At 33.5% G+C, this 25170-nt stretch overlaps 1 protein-coding gene across 5 annotated transcripts; it reads right to left on the bottom strand.

Moving 5' to 3' along the window:
* Window positions 1-1459: 1459 nt before the first annotated feature.
* On the bottom strand, window positions 1460-21022 carry LOC101246331 (uncharacterized). 5 transcript variants are annotated; one of them, XM_010316583.3, is made up of 19 exons: window positions 20697-21022; window positions 19138-19241; window positions 18845-18931; window positions 18636-18711; window positions 18425-18557; window positions 18256-18309; window positions 14213-14272; window positions 13975-14091; window positions 12616-12710; window positions 12299-12504; window positions 11123-11220; window positions 7633-7736; window positions 7336-7501; window positions 7022-7144; window positions 4494-4576; window positions 3457-3598; window positions 3197-3226; window positions 3004-3074; window positions 1460-2619 (listed from the first exon to the last, which is right to left on the bottom strand). In XM_010316583.3, exons 5-19 carry the CDS (start codon window positions 18494-18496, stop codon window positions 1791-1793), a joined length of 2250 nt encoding a protein of 749 aa, XP_010314885.1. In that variant the 5' UTR covers window positions 18497-18557; window positions 18636-18711; window positions 18845-18931; window positions 19138-19241; window positions 20697-21022; the 3' UTR covers window positions 1460-1790. The 5 variants fall into 5 exon arrangements, with proteins under 5 accessions (XP_010314885.1, XP_069155212.1, XP_004253228.1 ...); XM_069299111.1 differs by having other exon boundaries at window positions 1460-2616; XM_004253180.4 differs by having other exon boundaries at window positions 18425-18499.
* Window positions 21023-25170: the final 4148 nt, after the last annotated feature.

The raw sequence follows: 25170 nt of genomic DNA, 5'->3' as shown, positions 1-25170 counted from the left end.
TTAGTCAATCCAAAACCTTTTCCTAAAAGGAAAACCTATTTATAGTAAGAAATGTCCTGTGCAGCTGAGGGAATCAGATTGATAAGAACAGTTCCTGGAAAGGCAAGGCAGAATGGAATTGCTGAGAGGATGAACAGAACATTGAATGAGCGTGCAAGGAGTATGAGGATACACTGTGGGCTACCCAAAACACTTTGGGTGGATGCTGTGAGCACAGCTGCATAATTGATCAACAGTGGACCATCAGTTCCTTTAGGGTTCAAGATTCCAGAGGAGGTGTGGACAGGAAAAGAACTCAAGTACTCACACTTGAGGACTTTTTGTTGCACTGCTTATACTCATGTTGATCCAGAAAAGAGAGACAAGTTTGATGTCAAGGCTGTGAAATGTTACTTCATAGGTTATGGTTCTGATTTGTTTGGTTACAGGTTTTGGGATGAAAAGAACAAAAAGATCCTGAGACATTGTGACGTGACATTTGATGAGTCTGTCCTGTACAAGGACAGAGAGCAAAAGGTTCTAGAGATTACAAAGCAAGTGGGAGTTGAGGTTGAGTTGGAGAAGAGTAACATGGAGAATTTGCATCTAGAGCAAATGGATGTAAAAACAGCGTTTTTACATGGAGATTTGGACAAAGAGATCTATATTTAGTAACCGGAAGGATTTGTGGTTCCAGGCAAGGAACACATGGTGTGCAAGCTCACTAGGATCTTGTATGGACTAAAGCAAGCACCAAGGCAGTGGTACAAGAAGTTTGACTCCTTCATGACCAATAGTGGATTCTGCAAAGCTGGAAAGGATCCTTGTTGTTACTTCAAGAAATACACTGATTCATATGTCTTTCTACTCTGGTATGTGGATGATATGTTGATTGCAGGATCTAGTATGAGAGAGATTAACATTTTGGTTATTTTTTCAATTAAAATTCTATGACTAACTCCATATCAAATGTTTTTGGCGGAAGGCATGCATGAACATGATCCATATAAATCGGGTTAAATTTTAATTATTTGCCTACCACTAAACATTGACCTCGGCTATTAATCCATTTTGTAGATGTTTGCCTCAGAAGTATCTCATGGAGTGCTAGTGTCAAGCGTATTTGTGGATCATCGTTTGTGTTTCATCAACGATATTTCAGTTGCTCTTTTTAAGTCAGAAATACTCAAATGATTGTATATTCCATAACCTTGGTGTTTGTTGTATAAAAGACATGATAATGTACAGGTCTGTTTTTGGGAGATACATGTTTGAAGTACACCTACATTGATCATTTGTGAAAAAGTAGGTATGTTTCTGATAATTCCCCTTGTGCAAGTGGAAGCTCCACATAGCTTCACCATCTAATATCATCGCACCAAGTGCAGTCACCTACAATAGCATTGTGATACTACGTCCACAAGCAATCCAATGGCACATGAAAAAGTCAACTGTATCACAACTTAACAAAGCAGAGAAATTATTCCAACACCAGCGGCCCAGTTGGCCAGCCTTAAGCTGGATATACTTTATCTAGAACTTTGATAATATCAGGATATACAAGATATTAAATGTTTTTTAAAAGAGAATCAAAATTTGATAATTGAAAAAATACGAGACAATAATAAAACATCAAAAAGTGTAACAGCAAATAATCAATTACAACCATTCTATTAGCCTATTGTTTGATCCCAAACAGAAGAGAATTCTACTGTACACAACTGACAAATCTCACCAACTGAAAATGGGTATCCAGACAATCAGCGCTGATTTCCAGGTACAAATGAAGAACAACAAATTTTCACATGCAGTTACTCCAATACTGCAACTTCTTGGTCTACTCTCCAATAGTTTGCATCATTGTACTCTGTTACTCCTGCCCCACCATCATCTGTACTCTCTTTTTCAGGACTCTTGGGAGCAATGCTTTTTTTCAATGGAGCAGCCTCCCCAACGATCCCCTCCTTAAGAGTATGTTCCATTGCCTTTTCACTACCCTCTAATTCTACACCAACGAATTCAACATCCTCTTCAAACATAGAAGGAACAGCAGCTTCTTTATGACTAGACTCAGATCCGGGTGATCTTTTGCTGGAATCTGGAGAGGTCGAGACCCCATTTTGAATAGATTCTTCACTACCACCAAAAGTAAAACTTACCACAGGAGTTGCTACCTCCACTGAATTCGCCAGATGGCCACTAGACTTACTGGGATCTTCAAATGGGTTCACATTAGATCTACCAACTTGAAAGTCTGAAGCATTGCCCCATGCTGCCCATTCAGGCATAGGCCTGTCTCCAAAGGGGTCGTCATTGTCTGTTGTCTCAAAGTGAAAGAAAGCCATGTCATCTGACGGACCTGCTTTGTGATTTTGTTGATTGAAACTGACATCATTAACAGAATTCGATCCAATAAAGGCATTTGCACTAGAAGTGGGTGTTCCATCTGTAGAGTTTCTACTCTCGGCCAATCCATCCTCCTCTCCAACTACCACCTCCTCATCACTATTGCTATTCCCGCCGTTTGATGTTCCATTAAGGTTGATCTCTTCCATTGCCTCTGTAGATGAGGTGTTCACAGGTGCATCACCAAGTCTATCATCTTGAAAAGCAAACCAGTTTGAGTTTGTGAACAAACTGCTGCAGAACGGGAAAAAAGAAAACAAAACAGTCACACACAAGCAGTATAAAGTCTAAAGAAAAAACAGATGCTATGACCTTGCCTTTGTCACTAGTTGCCATATTTAACACACTCAAAGGAACCAAAGAAACACAATGGCATGCATTTCCTTTTGTGTGTGTGGGTGGGTGAGTGGGGGGTTAAGGCCTAAAGGGGAAGGGGGGAGGAATCTTTTCTCTCTCCTGATCCTCATTTTCTTGCATTTAAAAATCTAAGTGTGTTGTTTGGAAAGAGAATTTATTTTCAATTGCCTACACCCAATCACAGTGCAGAAAACACGTGCTGTATTGACATCTGCACACGGCTAAAGCTAATCCTTTAAAACTACAGAACTGCAAACTCACCTCCCCTGATCATCTCCCAATCGGAGGGATGATATCACAACTTCAGCAGATTCATCATCAAAGTAAACATCCTACATGGCATGACCATAAACAGTGAGAACATAGAGGCTTATGATGACATCATGGAAAAGATTAACAGACCTTCAAAAATATTCAAAAGGAAGCAATGTCAATCACAGAATGAAAGCACTACCTCATCATCTCGTTCAAGAGCTGTATGACCCTGTAAACAAGTAATGAAAACCGTGAATGATTTGACAAATGTGTAACCATACTCAACTGCGCCCCACAGCCCAAAATTGGGTTTACGTGCACAGGTCCCAGAGTGGTATATATCTTCTCTTCTGCTTATAGAACAGCACCCAACCCCACTCTTCTAAGCTTCTTTCCCGAAAAAAGGAAAGAAAAGCTGAGAAATTAACACTGCTCTAAATGCACTAGGCAAACCCTTACCTCTTCAGCATCATCATTGTCATATATGGTGTATCTGAATACTTGGCTAAGATTATTGGCTAAAGCTGCTACATCATAATCTCTGTCATGAACATCTTCCTCATCACTGTCCCTCATTCGATCGTGTAATGCAGTCGGCCGGCTGCTCATATTTAGAAAACTCATCATGATCTCTATTACAGTAGTTTATACAGGGATCAACAAGGGCAGTTAAGAGGAAGAGGAAGAAGGGAAGTAAGCTGGAACATTTTCACTTCTTTTGCCTACCAGAAGTACTCAACATAACCACCTCTCATTCTCCACTTCTTTGAAAATCTGTGACATCTATGTTTATACTACTCAGAGGAGCTATCCTTGACTATCTGATTAAATGATTTTATTAGAAGCTTTTTTGGTTGAACATGTGATTTTCACTAGAAGCTTTTCGTCTAATTAATAAGGACGCTTCTTGTCACGACTAGATCACAATAACGGACATAACTGCAGCCTCCAAAAGCACATAGTTACAGTTAGTTCTCCTGCTTTCCCACCCACCACTTATTTTGCTCACAGGGACAACAATAATATATAGAGTACTAGACTGTTAATACTTCTCTCTGCTTACTTCTCCAATTTTTTTATAACTCCGGTTATTTCTCCATTTTATCACTCCACCAGGTTATGGGGAGTTGAAATAGATGCAAATGGCATGGTTTAGCTACGATAAGTTTTATTGAAGAACACTAACACTATAAAAAGGTATAGCTGATGTAGTTGTTCCACTTAAAACAAGGTCTGGTGTTTGTCCGGGGTTAGAACTTGCATGTCCATACATTTGAAGAACTACTTTAAAATCAAGAAACCCTAATTTGGCCTTCAAAGACGAATGATTTAGAAGTGGTATGAACTGGACCTAATAGAGCACCATGGACGAAGGGAATTCATATAGCCGACCCTAGATAATTTGGGATCAGGACATATTTGATTGATAGAGTAACATTACAGATGATATAATATTGGTGATCAGTTACATAATTAAAAGAAGAGGCAAAACTTACCCACAAGCCCATCGGTAGACGTTTTCTATTGTATTACGCTCTTGTAATACGGTAGTTTGCCAATCGCTCCATTCCATATTTTTCTGGTGTAAAGTACACAGACTAGCATGTGAGGATGCATTTAGCACAAAATCTGCTGCCATTAATAGCTATTATATAGAATGTCATCAGGCAGAACCTTTCACCAACTTCTTCTACTCAATCAATATGATGACCCAAAACAATAACAAAGGATCTAATGAGATACTCCACAATCATAATAATGATTTTGCTAACAAAGTGATTTCACCTGGTGACAAGGAACGTGACACTTAAAGGTTAATTAAAAAGTTTAATCACCCCACACAATAAAATCAGTGCCAGTGTACTCTTCCCAACAACTATAAACAAGCTAAAATATCAATGTCATATCAAAGACAACTTTGGAAGCATGATGGCCAGGTAATTGTATGTTGCCAACGTCCATCCTAAACTCTTTTAAAGATGTGGAGAAGCAGTGTTCAGGAAAGCAAGTAATGTTTCAGTGTACTCTTTCTTTCCCGTACTTTTTCTCTTTTCTTTCTTCGTTCTGGAGCAGTGGGACTGCTATATTTTCTTCCTTTTTTTAACTCTTTTTAATACTCTGTTTTCCTTTGCCCTGTATAGCTTTGATTCTTTAAAGGGAAAAGGGTCTGATATACCCCTCAACGTTGTCATTTAGAGCTGATATACCCCTCGTTATAAAAGTGACTCATATATACCCCTACTTGTAAACAAATGGCTCACATATACCCTTTTCCTCTAACGGAAATGAAAAAAATAATAATTTTAATCTAAATTTTTATTATTTTTTTCTAAAAAATATAATCTTATATGAGTAAATTTAATCCTCGTCAAACATATTTTTTTTGACTTTTTTTTGTTTCAATGACTAATTTATAATTATTATTTTGATAATCAAATTTATTTATGTTTCACTAATATTCTTGTAAAACTTATTGTAGATGACCAAATTTTTTCTTCGAATACGAAATTAAATTACTATACACACAAAAAAAATAGTTTAAATTTTTTTTCTTTAAACTAAGGAATGAAAGAAAAAACAAAGTAATAATAAGAAACTCAAATAATTATAATAAAAGAAGTCGAACAATAATTTTTGTATGAAAAAAATTAAAATATACTTTGAACTTTGATAGAAGAATCATATATACCCCTAAAAAAAATTTAAAAAAAATTAGAAGTAACAAATATAAATTTAAAACTAATTTTTTAACTTCCGTTAAATGAAGGGTATATGTGAGTCATTTTGTAACGGCACGGGTATATGTGAGCCGTTTGTATAACAGTAAGGGCATATATGAGCCACTTTTATAACGAGGAATATATCAGCTCTAAATGACAAAGTTGAGGGGTATATCAGACCCTTTTCTTTTCTTTAAATTATATGTTGCTGATTTTTTTTCCTCATAGTGATTATTAGATATACATTGCTGAATAGTTTTGTTCCTTAACAATGATTAAATGTTGTTGAATTTTATCTTAATAATGAAAAAAAACATAATGTTGATTATATCTCTTAAATCTATCGCAATTAAACATGGCTGACCCGGCATGAAAATATGAGGAAAAAAGTTAGTAAGACCAATTGGATAACAATTGTATGTTTGTTGTATGACAAGACAACTGAAGTGGAACCTTCTTTTAGTTTATGAAATTTTGCTTGTATACTTTCCTCTGTTTATTTTGGTCTGTGTTCTTTTAAATTGTGCTTCACTTCAATGAAGCGAGCGCTTCCCTTAAAGTGGGACTTCGTCACTTTTTACTGCTTTGCGCACCCCTAAACACTGTGGAGAAGAGCATTTTCTTAAGAGACATAAAAATAAGAAGTCTTCATCCCTTTTTTATGATGGTGGTGTTCAGGCCAATTTTGCACCTCGACATTTCCCCGTTTAACTGTTACCTCCAATCTCACAGATACTGGCAACCTGTATTTTGCCCCATGAGAATTTGAACATAAGATCTCATGATTCTGCTACCACTTCATTGACCACTATGCCACACCCAAGGGTGCGACAATTCAAACAATTAGGGGTTGTTTGGTATGAGAGTGGGATAGACAAAGTTATCCCGTGGATTAGTTATCCCACCATACATGTGAAATAAACTATCTCATTATTGTAGTACAAATGGTAGGATAAACAATCGGGACCAACTAATACCTATGTTTGGACTCACCAAAGTTGATGCCACACCCGTGTCAGATCCTCCAAAAATACAAATCTTTTGGAGGATCAGACATGCACCCATCATCATTTTTACAGAGTCCAAGCAGCATAGACAAATACCTTTAACCAAACGCATGATAAAATCTTGCATTTTAACCCTTACCCCTCATACCAAATGACCCCCTTTAAGTTTCAAAAGCATTGAACAATTATTCAGAGAAAAAATTCAAAATCTAATTGAACAATTTTGGTTGATGTGCTCAAAATCAGTCATCATCTTTTAAAGCATATCAAGCATCTAAGCACAAAGCTGTCACACACCTCAATATGTGCTTGAATGTAGTTGTCATTCTTTCCCAACTGCACAAGTTTGTTAGAAATTCGTGTTATATGTCCTATGTTGCCCACTCGGGGTGCTCGTTTTGCAGAGTTAGCAAAAGTAGGCTGCATCAATCAAAATATACCATTAAAAACAATTCAAAATTTTAAATGCAGTGGGGTTCCCATTTAACATATTTCTTCTCTTGGAGAGAATAGGATGGAATAATTGGAAGGAAAAAAAAAATAGAAGGCACGAAGATATTTAAAACCTAAAACTTAATATCAAAGTAAATCAGTTATTCATAAATATCAACCTGTTTTTCATCACTAGAAATTGTAGACTGTTTATCCGTTTGAAGTATCTTCCCAATCAAATCACACTCTTCAAAAAGATGGTCAACAATTATTTTGTTTTTGCTTTCCATGCAGGAGATTATTATACTCTCCACGTGATGATGTAATGCATTATTGTAAGGGTACCTGCACAGCAATTAAGTATTTTGTTAGAACGTCAAAGTAGTAAGGAAGTCACCCAACACAAAATCAATGGTTTTTGGTGCCTAAACCAGCCATTGAGGTCCAGAATCCATGAGCATAGACAAAAATATTACTCAAAAAAGAGATCCAGGATTCTTTCAATTGCTCCAGAGCTGATCAACTCTTTCTCTGCAGCTTCATTGCCAGCTTTCAGTAGCACGGAAAAGAATTCCACAATCTACAATAATGAAGCAAACCACAAAGATACAAAGATCAAGAGATCCAGGTGAGATAGTCAACTCAACTATTTAGCAGTCAAATGTAAGTACACTTGAAATGCTGAACATATCTTCATATTAACACTCTTTCCTAAGATTCTACTCACTGACTAAATACTCATAAATATTTTTCAACAAATCCACCAAATAAAACAAGACAAGCTATCAAGCTATTTACAATTCATTCAAAATACAAACATCAAGCAACTTAGTCCATTTTAGCTTTAAAAATCCCTTCGGAGTAGTGCTGCCAATTTAAGCCCACTTTTCACTGACCCGCCCAAATAGCCCATTAAATATGGGTTGAAAGAATGATTTTAAATATGGGTAATATTTGGGCCTATACCCATATTTTACCCATTAAAATATGGGTATATTGGGTAAATTATGGGTAAACTATGGGTCATATATAGGTATCCAAGTTTTCTCCAAATTTTCAAAAAACCTTCTGTTGCCTAGTTTTAGAAGCAATTTTTCAAAACTTAAATATATGGGTCCCTGTTAATATTTCAACTATCGAACCCCCACCCCTTCACCCTGCCCAAAAAAAATTAAAATTTATTTTTAAAAAAAAATCTAAACTTCAAAAATTTCATTTTTCACCCCTACCCTCGACCCCACAGACACACACACAAAAAAAAAATTAAGTTTGTCTTTAGAAAAATGTTTTCAACTTCAATTCATCCCTACTATCGTCCCCCATCAGCCCCCCACCCCCACCCCCACCCAAAAAAACATTAAGTTTGTTTTTTAAAAAAAACCCCGTCCCTACCAGCCAACCAACCCCCACCCTTCAAAAATATTAAGTTTGTTTTTAAAAAATATTTTTAACTTCAAATATTTATTTTTTCACCCTATCCTAGAACAGCCCTCCCAGCCCCCTATTAGCCCCCCCCCCCACCCCCACCCCACCCCAAACCCTGAAGTTTTTTTTTTAGTTTTTTTTTTTCTTTTATATATAATAAAATAAACGGAAAAGGGCCTAAAATACCCTTGAATTATTAAAAATGGTACAAAACTACCCTCCATCCACCTATTGGCTCCAAAATACCCTTCTGAACCATCTATTGGCTCCAAAATAAACTTGTCATCTACCTTTGGATTTAAAATTGACCACTTATTTAACGGTTTTAAATTTAAACAATTTCAATTTTTCTTAAAATATGTGGCGCTCAACTATTTGTTATAATTGAACTTATTAATATTATTTAGAGAAAATGATCAAAAGCCCCCCTAATCTATCCGGATTTCCAGCTACACACTTTAACTTTATGAGAGTCCTATCACCCACCCGAATTGCCTAAAACTGATATTATTACCTCTCTGAATTCTTAGCTGGCATAGAGAGTGTGTTTCACTCTCTTTGAGAGAGTGAGCACGAAAAACAAATGTTAAAATTTCAATTTTTAATATCTCTTTTATAAATATATGTATTTCTATTTATTTTTCAAATTTATTGTCTTTCTTCTCCATAACAACAAAGACCAAATTCTTACACTAAATTCACCATTGTTGATTTTACACAAACTTGTAAACTCTCATATAAAAATTTAGAAAAAACAATCAATTCAATTAAAGATAAAATGACATGTATTCCAATCATCCAAAAATGAAATCTGAATCAGATATGAAAAAATAAATGAATTGGGTTGAAATCAAACTCAATTGAACTTTCTAGTGAGAATATTTTTTTCCTTTTTATTGTAGATCCTTTAATTATCAATTCATATTTCAATTAATCAATAAAAGGATTCAATCTCAATTGACCCCCATTACTGGCATTGTCAGTGCTTTCGTTTGTTCTCCCTCTTTTGCTACTCGTCCATCAACCATCATTGTCGCTACCTCCGGCGAAATCCAAACCACCAACAAAACCCCGTTCACCTCTTCCCCTCTCCTCTTATCTCTGTCCCGTTTCGAGACAACCACCATGAAGACCTAACTTGTTCTCACAACAAGGTCGACTACAACAACAACAACAACAACAAAACCATGCGGCTGCACTGCTCCGACCATCGAGTTCCGGCGAAGCGACAAAAACTTTGATGTAGCAGCGATATGCATAGATCCTTTTAGATTATCTTTTAATGTTTTCCGACAAAAATTTGAAAGAATTGGGGGAAGTAGTTACTTTAGAGATTTGAGAAATTGTGAGAGTACAGAAAAAAGTGGAAAGGGATTATAAAAAAATTGAAAAGAAATACTAAATTAATTGATTTTTTACCTGTAAAAGCGTGAAGTTCACAGCCCAAGACAGATCTGGTTGTGGATTCTTAGGTGCGTAATTATTACAGTTTTAAACAATTCAGATGGTTGATAGGACTCTCGTAAAGTTAAAGTGTGTAGTTGGAAATACGGATATAGATTAGGGGGGCTTTTGATCATTTTCTCTATTATTTATAAACAAATCCAGTACCCACTCATTACTAATTAAACCCCGCCAATTAATAAACTCGCTCCATTACTAATGCAACAAGAAAGCTACTGCCAATAAATTTTTCTAAAATTTTGAAGTGCAAATGTCAATAGAAGTACATTATCATATATACATTCAAGTCCTCACTTAAAAAAAACTATAATTGAAGTGTCTAAATAAAAATTACCGATAAACTTAAAAGTCTGACTATGTTTATCTTAATTATTCATTCGTCTCAATTATGTGATGTTACTTAATAGATAACTTTTGTAAAAAAATAATATATTAAAGTTTTAATATTTAAAACAAATCATAAATATTTATAAAAATAAATTCTAAAAGGTGCATGAGTTATTCGGGATGTACTACTTTTTACATTGAATCATAAATTCGAGTTCAAACTTGAAAAAGAATCCTAGTAAAAGTGACCTCCAAAATAAGCGACTCAACCTAAATTTAATTGGGGCTTCAATTCGAACTCGAATAATTTTGGATGTCATTTTCAGGAATCTGTAATTTCGTTGTATTTTAGTAGTGTTCAGGGCGATTTTTATATTAGAATTGGTTTATTAATTGGGTGGGTCCCTTTTCTGTAAAACAAAACTAAATGAAATATTTTCCACACATTTCATCTAAAAAAAGACTCAATATTTTCTTCGTATTGAATTTTTAAGTAAAGAACTATTTTTTCATGAAATATGGTAAAATATGGGTAAACTAGTATTTTATCCAACCCATTTTTACTCATATTAAATGAGCGAGTTGAATGATTACCCATTTTATGTTTACCCATTTTCAACCCGCCCACATTTGACCCAACCCGCGCATTTGCCACTACTTCGGAGTAACACCAATCAACCTATAATAACCGAAAATTGGAATTAAAGAAAGATCGGCTCATTCAATTTCAAGAACATACACAATACAAACCTTCAAACGATGTTTCCCGAGAGGTGGTCTAAGTTCACCATATGTCGTAGGTAGAATCTTCTCATCAGAGGTCACATTCAACAGTTTGACCAAGTCACCTGTGACAAAATGGGCCACAATTGTAAAATTAAAGGGGGCGGCAAACACATCAGTTGTATCATGAACGAAAGGGTTTTTTTTCTTTCTTGTGATGGTTGTGTGTTTTCATGCTTTACTACTACCCATTCTCATAAAAAATCTATAGCGATCTCTCAAGAGTAGAAACATATAACTATTCCAAATCCTATAAGCTTTTGCACAGTGTTGTTAAAAGCGCAGAAAAGCGCGCTTCAAAGCGAGGCGACCCTTGTGCGCTTTTTTAACTTGAGGCGAGGCGATTTGAAAAAAGCACTCGCTTCAGAGGAAGAAGCGAGAAGCGACGGTAAGGAAAAAGCGCAAAAAAGCGCGCTTTTTTATTAAAAAAAGCGACAATTAGGGTTCTTTTAAAAAAATAGGTTTTTTTAAAAAAAATCTGAAATATAACCTCTCTCCTCACAACTCTTCTTTCCCTTCTCTCCTCGCGACTCTTTTTCCCTTCTCTCCTCGCGACTTTCTTTCCCTTCTCTCTCCTGAAGCTCTCGACTGAGGCTGCTGGCTGCCGCCCTTCTTTTTCTCGTGAACAAGATCTCGACTGAGGCTGCTGGCTGCCTCCCTTCTTTCTCTCCTCAAGATCTCGACTGAGGCCTGTAGGTAATTTGTTCATCTCTTTTTTCTTCTTCTCTTCTTTTCTTCATCTCTATTCTCTGCTGCCTGCTCTTTTCTTCTTAGTTCTTACTGATTGTTGCCTCTGTTTTTTTTTTCAATTCTTTTGTTTTTTATTTTTTATTTTGTGATCAGTGAGTATGCTAGCAGCCTTTTTTATTATTTTCTGAAACTTCCTTTTGTTTGTAGTATTTTGTGATTTAATTATGTTTTTGATTTTTTGCTTTATATGTTACCCAAGTAATTTCTTTCAATCTAAGACTATATTAACTCTTTAGTTATTTAATATTTTTTTATTTTTATACTAAATGTCGCTTTTTTTAAAAAAAAGCGCGCGCTTCGCTTCACACTTCTCGCTTCTGTGAAGCAAGCCCTCGTCGCTTTTTTCCGCTTCTCGCTTCCCAAAACACTGCAGTTTTGCAAAAAGACACTTACCGAGTTTAGGCAACATTGCACCAATAGTGTTAGGACTGACATGCACGGGTGACTCGTAAACATGCTGGCTCCGGAAGGAATACATCATAAATGATGGGATTGATCTTTTTGAATCCAACAGAGATATGCAGACAGCCAAAGAATTGACAAGGGCAGACTTTGAGTGTGAATCTTCAAAGGCATGACCAAAGATCCTTGCTACAAAGCTACATGTGAGGAAAGTTGAGTATTTGTCAGTCAAAGTTTACCATCACTAGAAAAGAACACCAGGAACACAACCAACTTTCCTGTAAAGTATCAACTAAAACCCCACATACCTTGGGCTAGATAGTTTTGTAGCCAGAGGCGATGGTGTGTTTCTGGTTATTGCACATAGCATCTCTGCTGTATTAGCATGTACTTCAGGAGGACTCTGGACAATAAAACAGTACATAACAAATGATAAATCACCTCATTTAAATGGATAGCTAATTCTTGCTAGGTATTTAAGAAACGCTTCTTGGGTAATTAAGAACACTACTACAAACATGGGTTAAATATTTTTTTCAAAATGTGTACAACATGAGTCGAACTGGCTAAGGATGGTAACCCATTTTGGTTATAATGAAGGGCCAGATGACTCTCAATGTTAAAACTCCAAAAATAACTTCTATGTCCTTTTTCATATGGATGTGTTGTCAAAGGCGCACTTAATCGCTGAAGCGAGGCTCAAAATGTGTTGAGCGCTTCGCCTTGCTTAATGTGCGCTTCGATGTTGTCATCAAGGTTCTAAGGCATACTTTTTGTTACCAATGAGGCTCTTCTGAAGAGGCAAGACTAAACAACTGATATTTTACTTTATCCTAAAAAAAATTTCAATTTCATTGTTAATATATTTATCATTCATTCTAACAATTATTTGTCTTGGACTAGACATATATTTGTATGTTTTCTTCCATTGCGCCTTTTTCATTAACACCCACGCTTTATTTGCGCTTAAAGCCCCCATGGACTGAAGAGCTTTTCTGCACTTTTTGCTTTTGATAACACTGATTGATAATGGATTAAAATGTTTCATATGAGAATGCCATTTAGTTATGTTGTTATGTGTAGGATAAAACGAGCTTGATGCAGGACAAAAACAGATGAAATTAAGAATAAAAAATGGAAGAAAGTGATCTGAGCTATTATGCAGTCATGCAGGAAGGACTATAGAGCTGGAGCGAGTAGTTAAGGGAAACACCCTAAACAAAAAGCTTGATCATGTGTGCGCTCTAGTTCCATGTGTGTAAAGCACCCACTTCTTCTGATGGGATTCTCAACACGGGGCTAATTACAAAAGTTCCTTTGGATACCCCTTATCTATACAAGTCCTACAAACTAGTGGTTTATAACAATTTCCAAACTAAAGAATTATCCTCCTAAATAGTACTCAACAAGATTTATATTGAACAATTTTTATACCAATCCAATGGAGATGATATCTTTCTATACTATCTTTGACGTAGAACGAGCTTATTTATATAGTTGTGTTCTACACTTCCTAAAGCATGAGTGCACAATCATATATCGTTATCCTTATTCAAGATGAATACGGTATCCCAACAACTTATAAACGTCAAAAAGAACACATATATTGAGGGTATACTAATTAAAAGTAGCAGATAAGCAAATTACATCAAGCCTTTGTAACTTACAGAAGGGCTCAATTTATCTACGATCATTTCTAAAAGATTGCTGTCAGCCAACCATTGCATCACATCTGTCGTGTTAGGGTACATTTGATCATCAGCACCTACAAGTCGGACTAAAACCTATAAAGAAATAGTTCATCAGAGAAATGTCTTGTCTCCACCAGATCAATTCTCAAACTTGACTATATTTCACAATCATGCAAGGGTTGTGGTAGATGAAAAACACAACTGAAATACTAACCTCCATTATGGATGTTATACCAATCAAATCCACCATCTGGCGGTAAACATCATGGTGCGCCTGTAAGAAAATCAAAATGATCTGGAATATAACAAATTCTTTTGGAGAGAAGGAGAGGGAAAGGCGAAAAACGAAAAAAGCATGTGCACGTTGTTAAGGAGGACGATTAAGCTTTAAATCAATATCCTCTCTAAGCTTGCTAACTGGAGAATTAGACAAGGTCTCCTTGTATTAACCCACTCCATGTAAACTTGGACATAAGAAAGTTCATGGTTGGGTTTGGGCTGGGTTTGCGATAAAACCAAACCAATCTAGTCAATTTTTAAAATTGATAAGACCAAACCAAATATAATTCATATCCACCGGTTTGGTAGTTGTCGCTTTGGTTTGATGTTTAAGAAACATGATGATATTTTTCTCTTTTATTTTTTCCTAATTAGAAAATAATTGTCCCATCAATTCCCAACTCAAAATCTATTATTAACCTTTTATTGCGTTGGCTATAATTTTAGTAGATTAGGGAGAAATTTTCTTAATATCTATAAGCTTAAATCAAGTCAATAAAGTTGATAAGAAATACAAAAAATAAAAAGGTAGTCTTATAGTTGTTTCTTTGAACAAATGACCTTGGATTCATGACTTCCTTTCAATAAATGAGCCAAGGTGTAAAGTTCATTAGAGATGAATAACATTTTCATAAAAAACTACACAAAATATTTAAAATTATTTATAAAAAATAATATATTGTGTATATATAATTATCAATCGTGTATAGAGCTTCTTAGTTTGGCTCGATCTTATATTCAGTTTGCTTTTTGATAAAGCCAAACCAAATATTATTGATTTTTTAAAACTTAAATCCAACCAAACCAAAACCAAATAAAAATTGATTTAGTTAATCAGTTTACTTTGGTTTTCCATTTAGATCGGTTTTCACCAAATCATTGAAATCCCTACTTGGAGAAACCTTTCTTCCAAGAAGTGGCTCCATGCAATTATTTCATAGACAACTTGACTAAGTTTTTGTCTCTTAACCCTCCTTGCACCTCCACCCACCACATCTAAATAGATATGCAAAAGTAAGTTTAGTGACATCAGGATTTTCACTTGTCTAACAAATTTAAGTATAACTCAAGAAATCATTATGGAGTTCACTGAACTCATCATGTTTTTATGAACAATTATTTTTGGGACAAGTAAACCAACAGTTACTATTACAGATCAGAGTGCAGCTTTTTTTATATCTAATCTTCTATAAACTTAGGGCTCGCTTGGTTAGGAACAAGTTATCCTGTATAACTTATCCCACCATGTATATGGGATAACTTATCCCATCAACGTGACATAAATGGTGGGATTAAGTTGTCCCAAACATGGCAACCAAACAAGATACAAAAATTTTATCCCATCACTATAATTTTTTATCCCTCGCACCAAACAACCCCTTATAGTTACTATTTCAGATCAGAGTGCCTCCTAATTAAATTAAACTTTTCAATAAGGGTGAAGACCCAAGCATGAGCTGCCTAACAATAGAACCCTGACAGTGCTAGGTAAAGCACAAGCCAGAAAATGTTATCTTCCCAGCCTCCAGGATGTTTGCAGGATACAGAGAAAAACGCACAGATCATAGATATGTAGGACATGAGTGGCAGTCTTTCATAGAGACAGTTCAGCATAAAAGACGCAAGAACCATGAGATGAAGACACGAAGGAGTCATCTCAAATTTGCAAAGAGAATGACCCTATACTAACTATCCTTCCCTAAAAAAAGGGGAACCTGGCCTTGAGAGGACTCAAACAACCATTGATACCAGCTCTACGAATGCAGATTAGACATTTGATATAACGGGCAAAGCCAAGAGTTAGTTGTTTGTTGGAGAAGGCAGAGAGTTCTATCTGTAAAGGCACGGACAAGAAATACAAGCAGCATAAAGAAGAGGACTAACACATAGTGAACTCAACAAACTTAGGGGTCGTTTGGTAGAGTGTATTAGAAAATATAATGCATGCATTAGGTATGTCGTGTGTGTATTAGAGTCTGTTTCGATTGGCTTTTGGCTTATGACTTATAAGCCAAAAGCCATAAGCTAAGATTTATAGCTTATGGATTTTGGCTTATTTTTGTTATTTTGGCTTTAAATAAGTGCTTATAAGCACTTTTTAACTTTATCCCAAACACTTCAATACTTCTTAAAAGCTATTTTGGCTTAACACCTAAAATAAGTCAATCCAAACTGGCACTTAGTAGTACTCTGTTTGGTACACCTTTTCATGCCATGTGTGTATTAAGTTGTGTATTACTAATACCAAGGAATTCTAGGTATTATTATACACAACATTTAACACTTGCATTAGATTATACAATTACAAAACTACCCGTAAAGCCTTATCAGTTTCTTTGTTGTCATAAGTTTTTGTTTTTATTTTGATTTGCTTTTCAGTGTCTTCGAATTTTTTGGTGTCTTAGTAGGATTTATGACCTCTTAAGTATCTTTTTACAAAAAAAAATAATCTAATTTCAATATAAATTAATCAAAACTTTTACTAATGTGACGACAAATTTGATAAAAAAATTATTTGCCAGCTTTTCACAAAAATATTTTGACGCAATAGTACAACTATTTAATATTATTTTTGGAAAAAAAAAAGAGTTAATGATGTTTAGCAAAGAAATTTTTTTTTGATGTTTTAGCAAAGATTTTTGTTTTTTTTTTAGAATGATAACGTTTTAGCAAAGAGCTTTGTGGCAACGGAAGTGTACAAATAAATGAAGTGTGAAGGGTTTATTTGTAAACATATATTTTTTTAATAGAAATTATGCAAGATTTGTTATTTCTAATACATCAAACCAAACAATGTATAAGAAATTATGCTTGCATAACTAATGCAAGCACTAATAATGCACTCTATTTTGCATTATTGTTATACACTCTACCAAACAACCCCTTATGGTGCAAATCAAGGTAAGATGACTTTACATTGCCCAAAATAAAAATCTTCTACCTAATTTTATATCAAAAGATAATATGACAATAGAAAATAATGATGCTACAAAACATCAAGTAAGCAATTCAAAGGAACAAATTAAAATGGCATGACCATAATAAATATAAATAACTTGTTTTTTGATAAATAAATACGTATACACTTTTATAAAAGATTAAATTAGCTAAGAAATGAAAATTGCATTGGAATGCAAAAGCAAACATGTAACAAACCAAAATATGTGGCTTCCTAAGGTTAAACTGGTTTTAGAGAGAGAAGCTACAAAAGATTCTTCGTGTCTTACAAAAAAAACGAAATTCTGTTTCTTACAACTTCTGGAAACTCCAAAAAAATTGACCAAATTTTTTTACATCTAATCTACCAGCGTTGAAGTAATCAGTTTACTTTCTTTCAACCACAAATTAAAAATTTATGATTTGTTGGACATAACTTGAAAATTGGATGGGAAATGACCATAAGGACCACAGAGTAGCTAAGAAATTTAAAATATCATGGTGTAAATATTAGATTATATTTAGTTAGGAAGTGGAGTAAGATATTTTCTGGTTAACCTTCTTGTTAACAAATTGGATGGGAAATGACCATAAGGACCACAGAGTAGCTAAGAAATTTATAATATCATGGTGTAAATATTAGATTATATTTAGTTAGGAAGTGGAGTAAGATATTTTCTGGTTAACCTTCTTGTTAACCAAAAATGTTGGGGTTAGCTTTGACCTTAGGAATTGAGTATTCGAGTTAATGATGAATGTAAAACCATACTCAAGCCATTCTTTGTGGTCTCATTTCAAATTGCTGCTTGGTTTTAAAAAAAAGTTTCTTCAGCACTGCCATAATATATCAGCATGCCAGACTCGACAAATATGGGTTCATATCACACTACAAATTTTTTCAAGTTGTTGATTTCCAAAAACAAAATCCTTTAACTGACAAACTACAACAACTTGCTTATTTCTTCAGAAATAGAGACCCAAAATTTTATCAATATGAAACAGCAAATATTAGTCCTCAAGAATGGATCTATGGTATGCTACCTGAACATAGTTCATGAGGGGAACAGTCTTCCGCAGCATGAGGCATATCACAACCTGTAATGCAGCAGGAATATAGAAATGAACTTGCTTTAACCAAACAATATTTCAAATTTCAAAAAGGGCAAAGGTATCTTGTACACATGAAGCTTGTGAATAAATGATTTAATACCTTACTAAAATACCCAGCAAGCAACGCACTATGCGGACAACTTGGTTTCAAGAAGGAAAATAGTAACTTCATGAGCTGCGCCAAGATGATAAAAAGGATTGAACTCTCGGGCAAAACAATTTCTTCTCTGAAACTAAAACGTAAATAACTTTTTTTTATATTTCAATTTTAAAATTAAAATGTAACAACTGCATCTAGTGAATTGACGTACCTCTTCTTCTTCCACTAGAGTCTTAAGGATAACATCAATTTCACAGGTGAATATTTCACTGGCAAGGAAAGGAAACCTATGGTGCAAGACATTAATTAGAAAAAATAAGTTGCAGTGATAATACCTAATATCTAAAATTAGAAACATACAATTGTGCAACTACAATTATTCAAATAACTAAGGCTTATTCATGCCCCATGATAACTTACTTAAACTTCCGCTTGTTATCGGCATCCTCAGAAGGCTCATCAACAATGTAGTGCAGCAACTGCTCAATCTGGGATCTATCTCTTAAACTGAAACCTCAAAATCATAGAACTGTCTCAATTAACATTGGGAGATTAAGTGGTATCAATACTGAATGGTGTGATTATTACTTCTTCCCTAAAACTATATGTCAATTGATAGTTAAACTGAAACAATTAGGGGAAGCATGATAAGAGGAAGGCGTTTTTATAAGGTAAAGAGGGATTTAAAAAATTTAAACTCCAAGAATGTTTACAAATTTATGAGACGGTTGTTCAAAGCTTTGCATTCTTGAATTATCTCTTCTTCATCGAGAAGCTCTTCCAATGTGAAGTTTTCCTTGTCTAATACTGCTTCAACCTGAAAATCCGAGGAAAAAAAGTTCCAAAATCTGACAGTATCTAAATTTGAGAGGAAAACGGAAGGAAAATGGAAAAGTATCGGACTTATTGTAACGACATAATGAACAGAAATTATCAGGCATCTAACTCAAAATATAGAATAGCCAACTTACTATGAAATTCAATAAAGATGTCTAAAGGGGTCAAGCTAAAAAGAATTCATACATTGAAGGACATAAAGTAGTTGAAAATCACATTATGAGTTATGGTAGGGTCCTGCAAGTCAGTGATGACTATTGTTGTGATGAAAAGTCAATAATCTGAAGATACTCCTTAGTAATCCATGCAGAAAAATTCGCACAACTACTCTATACCCAAAAACACTCATGAATTGCACACGTCCTATATGCTCAGTCTTCAAGATGATAAACAGAGAACATAAGCTTTCACTTAATCAACATGCACCCATAAAGAAACAGGATCTTCAGATAAATGAAACATTACCTAATTAAAATTCAATTTTCAGTTTTTTGGGATGAAAAGGAAAAGAGTTTATTAATGATCACCACAAAGGTGCTTATAAGAGGACATCAGAAAAGATTTTTTTCCTTCTTCACTGAAGGAATTCCACAGATTCAATAAAGAGGCTATGTCATACCCAACACTATTCATACACCACAAATAAGACTCTTACAGCATCTCAATTTCTTTTTTCTCATTAAGACCAAAATAGTTTCTATCTAGCCAAGTATTCCAGAAAACACAAATAGGAACACCATTTCAATGGTGCCGGCTGCCCTAGCAAATGTTTGTGTATACCTGAAGCATAAAAGCAAGTTCTCTACTTCCCCGCAAAACACATTGGGCTCCAAAAAATACTCAGAAAGAAACATTGATCAGTTATTAAGGCTTGGTACTAAATAATATTGTCAATTAGTATTAAGATTCGAGACAATTATCTTGATCGAATAATTCCAACACCAGTAAGCCCGCCACACTGTCCTCTAAGCAATTAATTTCAGCCATCAAAAGACATATATCAGGTCTCCACTTTCATTTCTAAAATCGCAAAAGATAAACAAAGCAAATAACATTAACCAATGAAGCCAAACTCAAGCTAATTACCAGCAATTAATTAAAATAAGCACCAAAGTAACAACAGCACAGAATATATCATAAGCTAATGCAATTATATGACACAATTAAGGCAATTAATTCAACAGAGTAAAATTAAATCAAACAGCACAGGCAGAGACACAGTTAATTCCCCGGACGCATCAATGAACAGAAAACATGAAGTCCTAACACATAATACACTGTCCACGAACTTAAACCACACATCATGCAAAAAAAAAAGAATCCAAAAACTCACAAACGCTTGGAAATTCAATCTCTTCGAATTACACTTGCTCATTCAATTGAGAAATACAACGACAATAGCATTAAACATGTATAAATGGATCGAGTGACCTACCGGTGAACAAGCAGAAAGAGATGTGAGCTTCCAAAACATATTGAAAACGGATCTCTAAGCCCTAGAAGTGAATCGAGAAAAAAAGGAAGAGATTGGAGATAGTAATAGCAAGAAAAGTAGAAAACCCTAACTTTTGAGATCAGAAGAAAGCGAAGCCGTAAAGATGGAAAAGAGGAGAAGAGAGGAGAGAGGTTTTCTAATAAAACTAAAAATGTGTTTATGTTGCTGGGAGATATGAGGACGGCAAAGTACAAATTTTGACGTTCGAAATGTGTACGAAAATCGGGGAAAGGAAAAAAAAATGAAGAATAGGATAAGCAAAGACTATTTGTACTTTTCTCTTAGGGTGTGTTTTAGTAAGAAGGGAAATGTTTTTTCATTGAAAAAAATTTCATAGAAAATGTTTTTTAAACATATTTATTTGAAATTAGATTTGTTTTTTCATGTTTGATTAGTGAGTAGAAATTTTTTCTTTAAAATGATTTTTAGTTTTTGATTTATGAATAAAAAATGTTTTTGAGAGATATTTTTTATTTTTACTAAAGTAAAAAATAATTTATAAAATAAAAAATATTTTTTAAAAACAATTTTTATTTGGAGTGTTGGTGGGGGTGGGGTAGGAGGAGGGGTAGGAGTTTGAACTTTATAGTACTTCTAAAAAACAAAATTAATTTTTTTTGGAGGTTGGGGGTGCGTGGGGGGCTCGTCGAGGGGGAGTGGGTAAGAGTTTAAAAATAAAAATTTGAAGTTGAAAGTATTTTTAAAAAGCAAAATTATTTTTTGGGAGAGGGGGTGGGGCCGGGGAGGGAGAGCTGGCCGGTAGTGGGTGGGTGGGGGTCAGGGATCGGGTAAAAAAATAAAATTTTAAAATTGAATTTTTTTAAAAAAATTGTTTTTCCCAAAAAAATGTAATTTAAAATTGGAAAATGTTTTCCTTAATTTTTTTAAGGGAAGTCATTTTCCTTAATTTTGAGAAAATGAGTTAATTTGGAAAACATTTTCCAAAACTTTTGTTCCAACCAAACATCGAAAATTGAAAAATGTTTTCCTTCATACCAAACACACTCTTAATATATCACTAAAGTAATGTATTTATTTATTTTATTAGTAATAACTAATTTAAATATTGTACTAACGAATTTGTAAAAGTTTGTCTTGAATGTCCTATAACATAGTAGCTTTCACCCTTATGAAATACGTTATTTGATAAAGTGTATAAGAATAATGATAAATAGAGCGTATTAGTAACAACTGCATTAATAATGCATATATTATTTATACAAAATTATTTTTATGCATTGTTTGGTTTGATGCATAAAAAAAAGATCAAACTCATCGATGGCCCCCTAAAATTGGCATCAAGTTTCACATAGGCACCTCAATTAGATGATGTTCATTTTAGACACTTAGCATATGAATCTATTATGTCATTTTGACACATTTTGCTAAGTTGGCATATTGTGTGGGTTACACATTCTTTGAGCACGTGAAAGGCATAATTTTATGATTTTAAACTTTTTTATTTCTTTTTCTTCCTTCTCTTTCCTTCCCACACTTCTTCCACCATATACCACCACCTTGTCACCGTTGTATATTCAACTTTTTCCTTTCTTTGTCATTTCTTGATGCGAAAAATTAAATTAATTATATATATCAACAAAAATAATATAAGAAAGGACCAAAAAGTATGTCTAGAGCATATATCTTCTTAATGATATCAAATTTTTCCACCTAATTTTTCATAGTTTCATTGTCGGAAAGTTTATTGAATTCTTCAAATGTTTGTTAGTCTATTTTCACCCCTCTCTATTTGAGTTAAATTTTTTCAGATTCGATTTTTGATATACAAATTTTCTACTTCTCAAAACTTTTAACTTTTCCTATTTTGATGAACCATTTTAAATAAATCACAAATAAATCTGATTTTATCATGAATAAAAATTATTGGGGTACTTTAAAACAATCAAAACAAGCAGTTCCAATAGTGTACGTGATTGAAGAAAAAAAAGAAGATGAGTTTGAAAGATTCAAGAGATGTTAATAATATGATAGTTAGATTATGGGTATTTACTTATAACCCAATTGGTTATATAGATTGAAGAAGAAAATGATAGTAGTGATAATCTTCAAACTTGAAGAAGAAGGCATCAATGTAATGGTGGTTAGAGGAGGAGAGATGTGGAAATGGTGGAGGAGAAAAATAAAGGTGTTGTAGTTATTTTTTTTTCTTTTTTCTTTTTTATTGAAAGGTAATTTTTAAATAGTTTTAAATTGGGTTTTTATTCATAATATATTTTTTAAATATATGGCACATGTCATTATTCAATTCGCTTCTTTGACACGTTATCGGCGAGTATAATACACACATCCTATATATTTGGCTGGTTGTCAAAAATATGTCAATATGACTCAACGTCCCCCTACTTAAGGTGTTTAAAATGAATAAGACCTACTTGAGGTGTCCAAGTGAAAATTGATGCCAACTTTAGGTGGCTACCGATGGGTTAGGCCTAAAAAAATAGGGTCAATTACAGACATCACATACTGTTAAGGTAAAATTACAATTTATCCCCTTATAATGTTATACCTCAAACTGATACATTAATGGAGTGTCCTGATACATTACTGGTCAAAAAATCGAAGCACTGATACGTTAAAAAGAGGATCGAATACATGCATTGATACATTAAAAGGAGGGTTTGATAAATTAATGGAGGGTTAGATACATTAATGGAGGGTCTAGCTACATTAATGGCTAAAAAATCAAAGGGTTGAGATATTAAAAAGAGAGTTGGATACATTAATGACATTTTTTACTTTGGAGAAAAATGCGGGATTTCGGAAATTTGTGAAACTTATAGGAGATAATGGTAATAAGGAAACTAAAATTTGGGATTTCTATAATCATTCCAAAAAAATAGCATGCATTGCATCAAAATAATTTACAAAGATACCCTCCACTACAAAAAATAATTTACTTTAATCATTGTAATGTATGCATTAAACTTATTGCATTGCTAATACCTAGAAATCATTGATATTAACAATACACACTTTAGTACACAATCGAGTGTATAGCTAATGCAAACATTAGTTATACATTAATTGAAAAAGAGTGCCAAACAAGGTACTACTAATAAACAAGGCTAATACATGCATTATTTTTCCTAATACATTCTACCAAACGACTAAAGAAATTAAATAAGACTATCTATGTTGTACTTTCCATTACTTTTTGTCTTTATTTCTCGTTTAATATTTCGTATTTTTCGTTCATTTTACGACATGTTAGCAGCACAAGTCTCTAACCAATTGAAACCTACTTAATTTAGGATTATCTTTTTTCTTAAAAGTTGATCGATTTTCTTTCTGAGTCAGGTGTTTGTGTATGCGTGTGTGTGTGTGTGTGTGTGTGTATACTAATTTTTAGACAAGTGCTTCACATGTGTGTTTTATATAAATTTTTATAGATATGTTAGAATGACTAAAATTTTATGGAAGTATGTATATAATGAGTAACAAAATGCAACAATTACAAATAAGTCTCAATAATATGACCAAAAAAACAACAAATGAAGGGCATATTCAATAATAATATATATCAATTTTCCGAATTCGTATCCACTCTTCCTCTCAGATCCTATAGCAATTCAAAACTCTTCTTCATCTACTTTAGTTATAGAATAAAAATGATAACCTTGGTAAGGATTTCATGAAATTAAAGAGTTGAATTATATAACTAGAAATGAAGAAATACGAAAGATATCTTAAGTTTTATATTAAAAATTTGAAGGTTATGAATATGAAAAGATGATTGTTATGAATATTAAGCGTACAAAAATTGAATAGATAATTAAATATGTTAGTGATTGTTTTTATTTAAAGCAAATAAATAAATGAAAAATAGAAGAAGAAAGAAAAAGCTAATGAATCATGTAAATTTTTGTCTTTTTAAATTATTCATTTTTTTTATCATAAAAGATAATACTTTATCCACATAAATTATATTATTTATCATAAAAATTACATAAAGAAGAAAAGTTGAGTAATTCAGTATGTAGAGTTATTCAGATTTATTAACTTAAACTTAGTATTATTATTTTAATTACATACATGTAGATGATAGATGATAAATATTATTAAATTAGATATTTAGTTAGAAATTAATCTAAGTAAGTCCAAAAGTCACTAACATTTTAATTAAAAAGATACAATTTATAGTTAAATATTTTATAACATTTTAATTTATAGTAGGAGTAAAATTACAATTTAACTCTCAACTTTTTTGTTTTGACTTTTATTTAAATAGTTAACTATATATTTTATAACATTTTAATTAAGCAAATAATTATTAAATTAATGACAAAGTATAAGTTCTTATGAATAGTAGATTTACACTTTCTTATGATTCATGTCGAAAGATAGTTTCTCTTGAAATCTCTTAGTTACACCTCTTAAATATACTTTATCCTCC

Source organism: Solanum lycopersicum, chromosome 6, assembly GCF_036512215.1.
Source record: "Solanum lycopersicum chromosome 6, SLM_r2.1".
Classification (NCBI taxonomy): domain Eukaryota; kingdom Viridiplantae; phylum Streptophyta; class Magnoliopsida; order Solanales; family Solanaceae; genus Solanum; species Solanum lycopersicum.
Note: the sequence above shows the minus strand (reverse complement) of the source record. Positions and strands in the feature narration are given on the sequence as shown.